The 9618-nt window shown below is 39.1% G+C and overlaps 2 protein-coding genes across 10 annotated transcripts in view; one reads left to right on the top strand and one right to left on the bottom strand.

The window, feature by feature from the left end:
- Positions 1-9618, bottom strand: part of CP (ceruloplasmin) — a 66828-nt gene that overhangs the window by 26534 nt on the left and 30676 nt on the right. For all 7 annotated transcript variants that reach the window (XR_012331319.1, XR_012331317.1, XR_012331316.1 and 4 more), the window contains exons 10-11: positions 2835-2985; positions 495-707 (exon numbers count right to left, since the gene is read on the bottom strand). Coding sequence is in view for 3 of the 7 variants with exons in the window: in XM_019934328.3 (XP_019789887.2) it covers positions 495-707; positions 2835-2985 (364 nt within the window). In the remaining 4 variants the exon portion in view is untranslated. The remainder of the gene's footprint in view (positions 1-494; positions 708-2834; positions 2986-9618) is intronic.
- HPS3 (HPS3 biogenesis of lysosomal organelles complex 2 subunit 1) overlaps positions 1-9618 on the top strand; it is an 87920-nt gene that overhangs the window by 60529 nt on the left and 17773 nt on the right. The window lies entirely within an intron of this gene.

The following is a 9618-nucleotide window of genomic DNA, read 5'->3' as shown; positions in this document are numbered from 1 at the left end:
TCTTTTTTGTTTTAGTTTGTTTTACTCATCCAGAGACAGTTCTGTCAGTGTCTCTGAATTTGCATGGCTAGAGTTCTAATATAGCCTATTCAATTGTAGACAACTAATTAGCCAACACTACATCTAGGGGACAGAGACATGACAAAAAGTTTAGATGCAAAGCCTTTGTGGGAGTCATTCCCTTTCTAGTCTGATTTGCCAGCTATCTTTAAAGGCCCATAATTGAAAAGGAGACCATCTTGAGGATTTGACTAGGTTGAAATGGGAGAAACCTCAGTACACTTTTGTCACTCCCTTCCCTCCCCCCAACAAACAGGATATGGACCTCTCTGGCATATACTTAGCTGACAATAGCCCAGACATATCTTCCAAGGGAAGGAAGAGTAGTTGGGAGGCTTGGGGAAGGGATGAGCTTATCCTCCAACACTGAATTTTAAACTGAAACCACACGAATCGATCCAACAGAAACTTGTCTTGACTTTAAAGGAATATACCTTCCGTGTCAGGCTGCATGAAGAGCCTCAGACTTGTTTGAGGGAAGAGGTTTGCTGTGTCTCTCCTTTCTCCTCTTGACAGATAAGTGTTTCCTGAAAAGTATATCCCGTGTACATCAACCTCATTTCCAGCACTGAATAAATACCACACAACTGAGTCTCCTTGGCACATGTTGAGACCAGGCTGATTCCCGTACATGAATCCATTCATGGCTGTAAAGGTTGGGAAATGATATTTTGAAAGTGGTTTAATCTTACGTCCTACTTCATGACAACCTCCCAGACTTTCCAGAGCCAACTGGGTTTATTTAATTTTTAAAAGACCCATTCAGGCCTGCCCACCCCTTTATGTCTCAGGAGTGTCTCTGCAACTCCTTGCTGTACCCAGCACTTCCAGGCAGGCCTGGGCTGAAAGACGTAGAGCTGAATGCAGGGTTCTTGAAGTTCTGGGCCCTGGGAATCTCACTGTTCTTCCCAGCGAGTCACTTCTCAGTTCTCTCAAGGGCCGTATTTGTGAGCACCAAAATGGGTGGATAATAACAGCTCTTCCAGGGCACTGTAGGCTGGGAATGTGTTTGTTGCTCTAGATGGAAAATTCTCTGATTCATCTTGAATAACAGGGAAGAGTATATGCAGGAAGTTTCCTCTCACCGCTCTTTTTTTATTTTATAACTCTACCATCCAGTCTGATAGATCCTTTTATTTATTTATTTATTTATTTATTTATTTTTGGTTGTGTTGGGTCTTCGTTGCTGCGCATGGGCTTTAGTTGCAACGAGCGGGGGCTACTCTTTGTTGCAGTGCGCGGGCTTCTCATTGCAGTGGCTTCTCTTGTTGTGGAGCATGGGCTGTAGGCGTGCAGGCTTCAGTAGTTGTGGCACGCGGGCTCAGTAGTTGTGGCTCACGGGCTCTAGAGCACAGGCTCAGTAGTTGTGGCACACGGGCTTAGCTGCTCTGTGGCATGTGGGATTCTCCCGGACCAGGCCTCGAACCTGTGTCCCCTGCATCGGCAGTCAGATTCTTAACCACTGCACCACCAGGGAAGTCCCTCACTGCTATTTTTAATAGATAATATTCTTGACTCCTCCAAAATCAAAAGAAGTATTTTAAAGATTGTGGGTGGTGTAACTATTATCAATCCAATTTAAAAAACATCAGTTTGTAATACAACTTTACTTTTTTTCCTTCTAGTTATAGTGATTTTCATATGTTGTCCATTAGTGGCGTGGACATTATGATCAATCAGCTTGCTATCTCTAAACTCTAACTGTATTTTATTTATTTATTTTTTAAATTTTATTTCTTAACAGCTTTATTGAAATACAATTCACATACCATATAAGTCAACCATTTGTTTATTTATTTTTGGCAACGTCCTCGGCATGTGAGATCTTAGTTCCCCTGCCAGGGATTGAACCTGTGCCCTCTGCAGTGGAAGCATGGAGTCTTAACCACTGGACCGCCAGGGAAGTCCCTCTAACTGTATTTTAGAATTACACTAGAAGTTAATCTGATGCTGTTTCAATTAATTAAAAGTCTCTGGAAGTTGTCCTGAGGATTTAAAAAATAGTTTTAATAGTTTGTTAAAATTCCTAGGGGATTCTTACATATAGTCAAGGATGAGAATCACTGAAGTTCTTGACAGCAGAGATCATAAAAGGAGCCTGCCATTATTAAGCCATAGATGAGAAAAGCATCTAATCCAATTGCTCTCAAATTTAAGCATATATCAGAACAACCTGGAGGATATGTTAAACAGATTTCTAGCCCCACACCCAAAGTTTCTGATTCAGTAGGTCAGGGATGGAGCCCAAGAACTTGCATTCCTAACAAGTACCTGGGTGATGCTGAGGTGGCTGACCCAGGGACAACATTTTAAGGACCATGCATCTAATTGGCATATATTATATGTTTTATTATTTTGAATTAAGTGAAACGAAGATTCAATTGACTTACATGTTAAATAATCAACAGTATTACCCTTAGAGCACTATGGTATTTAATCATTTATTGAAAATTAATCAATGGGCAAAGCTATTAGTATTTTGGTTTAATTAAAAGCATTACAGGGCTTCCCTGGTGGCGCAGTGGTTGAGAGTCCGCCTGCCGATGCAGGGGACACGGGTTCGTGCCCCAGTCTGGGAAGATCCCACATGCCGCGGAGCAGCTGGGCCCGTGAGCCATGGCCGCTGAGCCTGCGTGTCCGGAGCCTGTGCTCCGCAACGGGAGAGGCCACAACAGTGAGAGGCCCGCATACAGCAAAAAAAAAAAAAAAAAAAAAAAAGCATTACATGTGCAGCACTGAAATAACTTGATATTGGTGGATGATACAGTACTTACAGTGCATCTTATTAGATTCCTGAAAGTCTTCATTTTCCTTATCCACCTGATCAGGTGCTGTTGTAAACATTCTAATATTATCATCCAGGAGTAAACTCTCATTCTCATCAAACACTGTAGGAAACAAATAGAACTCCTTGTCTACATCCTTCTGTAAATCAAAACAAGAACAGTGAGGTGAAGACAGAATAAGTAAAGCAGAAAGACTTCCATATATACAATACTATTTATGCACAAACATGCTAAAGGAAGGACAAGAACTGAAGTTTCCATTCCTGTTTGAAAATGGAGCTCACAATATACTCCTGTTGACCACCAGAATTTTGATTGGTATCTGCGTAGTAGATTTTTGGCTCAACACAATAATCTAAGCCTCTCTCTGCACTTAAAAGTTCTGACTCTCCTCTCCCTACCTTTCTGCCAGCTCTGCCAGTTTCACTTGAACCCACCCCCAAATTGTTAAAATGGGGCATTTAATTGTTAAAATGGGGCACGGGTTTTGTGCTTGTGCTAGAAATTAGGGAAGGTGCTATTCACAGTCATGAAAGCTCAAAGAATTCCTGTAAAGCAGAGCACGTGGAAGCAGATACATCTTAAGTGCAGAAATAGCCTGCAAGTGAATTGGAACAAGAATTCACACACAGATTGGTTCAAGATGGCAGAATAGAAGGACGTGCTCTCACTCCCTCTTGCGAGAGCACCAGAATCACAACTAACTGCTGAACAATCATCAACAGGAAGACACCGGAACTCACCAAAAAAGATACCCCACAACCAAAGGTAAAGGAGAAGCAACAGTGAGACGGTAGGAGAGGCACGACCACAATAAAATCAAATCCTGTAACTGGTGAGTGGGTGACTCACAAACTGGAGAACACTTATGCCACAGAAGTCCACACACTGGAGTGAAGGTTCTGAGCCCCACGTCAGGCTTCCGAACCTGGGGGTCTGGCAAAGGGAGGAGGAATGCCTAAAATCAGACTTTGAATGCTAGTGGGATTTGATTACAGGACTTCGACAGGACTGGGGGAAACAAAGACTCCACTCTTGGAGGGCACAAACAAAGTAGTGTGCGCATTGGGACCCAGGGGAAGGAGCAGTGTCCCCATAGGAGACTGAACCAGACATACCTGCTAGTGCTGGAGGGTCTCCTGCAGAGGCGTGTGGTGGCTGTGTCTCACCGTGAGGACAAGGACACTGGCAGCAAAAGTTCTGGGAAGTACTCCTTGGTGTGAGCCCTCCCAGAGTCTGCCATTAACCCCACCAAAGAGCCCAGGTAGGCTCCAGTGTTGGGTCACCTCAGGCCAAACAATCAACAGGGAGGGAACCCGGCCCCACCCATCAGCAGTCAAGCAGATTAAAGTTTTACTGAGCTCTACCCACCAGAGCAACACCCAGCTCTACCCACCACCAGTCCCTCCCATCAGGAAACTTGCTCAAGCCTCTTAGCTAGCCTCATCCACCAGAGGGCAGACAGCAGAAGCAAGAAGAACTATAATCCTACAGCCTGTGGAACAAAAACCACACTCACAGAAAGACAGACAAGATGAAAAGGCAGAGGGCTATGTACCAGATGAAGAAACAAGAAAAAAACAACTAAATGAAGTGGAGATAGGCAACCTTCCAGAAAAAGAATTCAGAATAATGATAGTGAAGATGATCCAGGACCTCAGAAAAAGAATGGAGGCAAAGATCGAGAAGGTGCAAGAAATGTTTAACTAAAACCTAGAAGAATTAAAGAACAAACAAACAGAGATGAACAATACAATAACTGAAATGAAACTACACTGGAAGTAATCAATAGAAGAATAACTGAGGCAGAAGAACGGATAAATGACCTAGAAGACAGAATGGTGGAATTCACTGCTGCTGAACAGAATAAAGAAAAAAGAATTAAAAGAAATGAAGACACCTAAGAGACCTCTGGGACAACATTAAACGCAACAATATTCGCATTATAGGGGTCCCAGAAGGAGAAGAGAGAGAGAAAGGACCCGAGAAAATATTTGAAGAGAGTATAGTCAAAAACTTCCCTAACATGGGAAAGGAAATAGTCACCCAAGTCCAGGAAGCGCAGAGAGTCCTATACAGGATAAACCTGTATTTATATTATTATAAATATATATGCAACCAACATAGGAGCACCTCAATACATAGGCAACTTCTAACAGCTATAAAAGAGGAAATCGACAGTAGCACAATAATAGTGGGAGACTTTAACACCTCACTTACACCAATGACAGATCATCCAGACAGAAAATTAATAAGGAAACACAAGCTTTAAATGACACAATAGACTAATTAAATAGATTTAATTAAATAGACTTAATTGATATTTATAGGACATCCATCCGAAAACAGCAGATTACACTTTCTTCTCAAGTGCGTGTGGAACATTCTCCAGGATAGATCACATCTTGGGTCACAAATCAAGACTCAGTAAATTTAAGAAAACTGAAATCATATCAAGCATCTTTTCTGACCACAACGCTATGAGATTAGATACCAATTACAGGGAAAAACACATAAAAAACACAAACACATGGAGGCTAAACAATACGTTAACAAATAACCAAGAGATCACTGAAGAAATCAAAGAGGAAATCAAAAAAATACCTAGAGACAAAGGACAATGAAAACACAAAGACCCAAAACCTATGGGATGCAGCAAAAGAAGTTCTAAGAGGGAAGTTTATAGCAATCCAAGCCTACCTCAAAAAACAAGAAAAATCTCAAATAAACGATCTAACCTACACCTAAAGGAACTAGAGAAGGAAGAACAAACAAAACCCAAAGTTAGCAGAAGGAAAGAAATTACAAAGATCAGAGCAGAAATAAATGAAATAGAAACAAAGAAAACAAAAGCAAAGATCAATAAAACTAAAAGCTGGTTCTTTGAGAAGATAAACACAATTGATAAACCTTTAGCCAGACTCATCAAGGCAAAAAGGGAGAAGACCCAAATCAATAGAATTACAAATGAAAAAGGAGAAGTAACAGCTGACACTGCAGAAATACAAAGAATCATGAGAGATTACTACAAGTAACTCTATGCCAATAAAATGGACAACCTGGAAGAAATGGACAAATTCTTAGAAAAGCACAACCTTCCTAGACTGAACCAGGAAGAAATGCAAAATATAAACAGACCAATCACAAGTGCTGAAATTGAGACTGCAATTAAAAATCTTCCATCAAACAAAAGCCCAGGACCAGATGGCTTCACAGGAGAATTCTATCAAACATTTGGGGAAGAGCTAACACCTATCCTTCTCAAACTCTTCCAAAATATAGCAGAGGGAGGAACACTCCCAAACTCATTCTATGAGGCCACCATCACCCTGATACCAAAACCAGACAAAGATGTCACAAAGAAAAAAACTACAGGCCAATATCACTGAGGAACATAGATGCAAAACTCCTCAACAAAATACTAGCAAACGGAATCCAACAACACATTAAAAGAATCATACACCATGATCAATGACATTTATCTCAGGGATGCAAGGATTCTTCAAAATACGAAAATCAATCAGTGTGATACACCATATTAACAAATTGAAGAATAAAAACCATATGATCATCTCAATAGATGCAGAAAAAGCTTTTGACAAAATTCAACACCCATTTATGATAAAAACTCTCCAGAAAGTGGGCATAGAGGGAACCTATCTCAACATAATAAAGGCCATATATGACAAACCCACAGCAAACATTGTTCTCAATGGCGAAAAACTGAAAGCATTTCCTCTAAGATAAGGAAAAAGACAAGGATGTCCACTCTAACCACTATTATTCAACTTAGTTTTGGAAGTCCTAGCCACGGCAGTCAGAGAAGAAAAAGAAATAAAAGGAATACAAATTGGAAAAGAAGAAGTAAAACTGTCACTGTTTGCAGATGATACGATGCTATACATAGAGAATCCTAAAGATGCCACCAGAAAACTACTAGAGCTAATCAATGAATTTGGTAAAGTTGCAGGATGCAAAATTAATGCACAGATATCTCTTGTATTCCTATACACTAATGATGAAAAATCTGAAAGAGAAATTAAGGAAACACTCACATTTACCACTGCAACAAAAAGAATAAAATATCTAGGAATAAACCTACCTAGGGAGACAAAAGACCTGTATGCAGAAAACTATAAGACACTGCTGAATGAAATTAAAGATGATACAAACAGACGGAGAGATATACCATGTTCTTGGATTGGAAGAATCAATATTGTGAAAATGACTATACTACCTAAAGCAATCTACAGATTCAGTGCAATCCCTATCAAATTACCAATGGCATTTTTTACAGAACTAGAACAAAAAATCTTAAAATTTGTATGGAGACACAAAAGACCCCAAATAGCCAAAGCAGTCTTGAAGGATAAAAACAGAGCTGGAGGAATCAGACTCCCTGACTTCAGACTATACTACAGTAATCTACAGTAGTATAGTAGATATACAACAGCCAGTAAAGCTACAGTAATCAAGACAATATGGTACTGGCACAAAAATAGAAATATAGGTCAATGGAACAGGATAGAAAGCCCAGAGATAAACCCACGCACCTATGGTCAACTAATCTGTGACAAAGGAGGATATACAATGGAGAAAAGGATATACAGTGGAGAAAAGACAGTCTCTTCAATAAGTCGTGCTGGGAAAACTGGACAGCTACATGTAAAAGAATGAAATTAGAACACTACCTAACACCATACACAGAAATAAACTCAAAATGGATTAGAGACCTAAATGTAAGACCGGACACTATAAAACTCTTAGAGGAAAAACACACTTTGACATAAATCACAGCAAGATCTTTTTTGATCCACCTCCTAGAGTAATGGAAATAAAAACAAAAATAAATAAATGGGTCCTAAGGAAGCTTAAGGAAACTACAAACAAGATGAAAAGACAACCCTCAGAATGGGAGAAAATATTTGCAAACGAATCAATGGACAAAGGATTAACCTCCCAAATATATAAACATCTCCTGCAGTTCAATATTAAAAAAATAAACAATCCAATCAAAAAATGGGCAGAAGACCTAAATAGACATTTCTCCAAAGAAGACATACAGATGACCAAGAAGCACATAAAAAGCTGCTCAACATCACTAATTTTTAGAGAAATGCAAATCAAAACTACAATGAGGTATCACCTCACACCAGTTACAATAGGCATCATCAGAAAATCTGCAAACAACAGATGCTGCAGAGGGTGTGGAGAAAAGGGAACCCTCTTGCACTGTTGGTGGGAATGTAAATTGATACAGCCACTATGGAGAACTGTATGGATGTTCCATAAAAAACTAAAAATAGAATTACCATATGACCCAGCAATCCTACTACTGGGCATATACCCAGAGAAAACCATAATTCTAAAAGACACATGCACCCCAACGTTCATTGCAGCACTATTTACAATAGCCAGGTCATGGAAGCAACCTAAATGGCCATCAACAGACGAGTGGATAAAGAAGATGTGGTACATATATACAATGGAATATTACTCAGCCATAAAAAGGAACGAATTTGGGTCATTTGTAGAGACCTGGATGAATCTAGAGACTGTCATACAGAGTGAAGTAAGTCAGAAAAAGAAAAACAAATATCGTATATTATTGCATATATGTGGAACCTAGAAAAATGGTACACATGAACTGGTTTGCAGGGCAGAAATTGAGACACAGATGTAGAGCACAAACGTATGCACACCAAGGGGGGGAAAGCCACAGAGGGGTCGGGGTGGTGATGAGATGAATTGGGAGATTGGGATTGACATATATACACTAATATGTTTAAAATGGATAAGTAGTAAGAACACTTTGTATAAAAAGATAAAATTCAAAAATTACAAAAAAAGAAAAAGAATTCACTCAATCTCCAGCCATCTGGACATTCTCACTTCCCCTTCCCCTATCCTTGGTGAAAAATAAGGAAGCAGAAACATTATCTGGTCTATGGAATGATTCAGTAGTTGACACGAAGGCAATTGGTCTAAAGAATCAAAGCATATGAATCCCTGAGGAAAACTTATTCTCTTAAAGAAGAGAAAACTTGAGAGATTATTGCATATCTTTTTCCTGAGATCATTTTTTTGGATGAAAAACATGCTTATCAAATTTTAAAAATCCAACTAACCTGAAGGTTAGATCCTGCAGACAACTGAATCACTGATGCAGATGGTCTTAAGAAAGCTCCCATAAGTCAGAAGAAAAGATTCAAAGATGAAAAATATATACCTAGTAATGATTTTAGAGAGAAGTTATAAAAGGGTGAGACATAATAATAATAAATAATGGTGGAAATATTCACCACTATAAAGGGAAAAGACTAGAGTATTCAGATTCAAAAACCTCACTGAAAACAAGGCAAAATTAGTAATATAGAACTATACCTAAAAATGTACTGGTAAAAATTTTGGATTTCAGAGAGACAAATTTCTACAATAATCCATTTTAAAAGTTACCATGAACATTGGACTCCTCTAGTACAATAAATGTCAGAGGAAGTTAGAGTAGCAATTACATTTTTTGGGGAAAAGATTATGATTGAAAAATTCTATACAGGCAAAGCACAACAAAGTGACATTTTCAGATGTGTCAGGATTCCAGCAGGGAACTTCTATAATCACTGACATGCTGACCTGCAGAGAAAACTTCAGTAAAAATTTTACAGGTCACATTTCCTAATTATAATGCAACAAAACTGAAAATTACTCATAAAAGGACTAAAAGTTAAAAAAAAAAAAATCATATTTTGTCCAAATAACTCAGATCAAAGAA

This window comes from Tursiops truncatus, chromosome 4, assembly GCF_011762595.2.
Source record: "Tursiops truncatus isolate mTurTru1 chromosome 4, mTurTru1.mat.Y, whole genome shotgun sequence".
Classification (NCBI taxonomy): Eukaryota; Metazoa; Chordata; class Mammalia; order Artiodactyla; family Delphinidae; genus Tursiops; species Tursiops truncatus.
The sequence above is the reverse complement of the archived record's forward strand: the minus strand, read 5'-3'. Positions and strand labels throughout refer to the sequence as shown.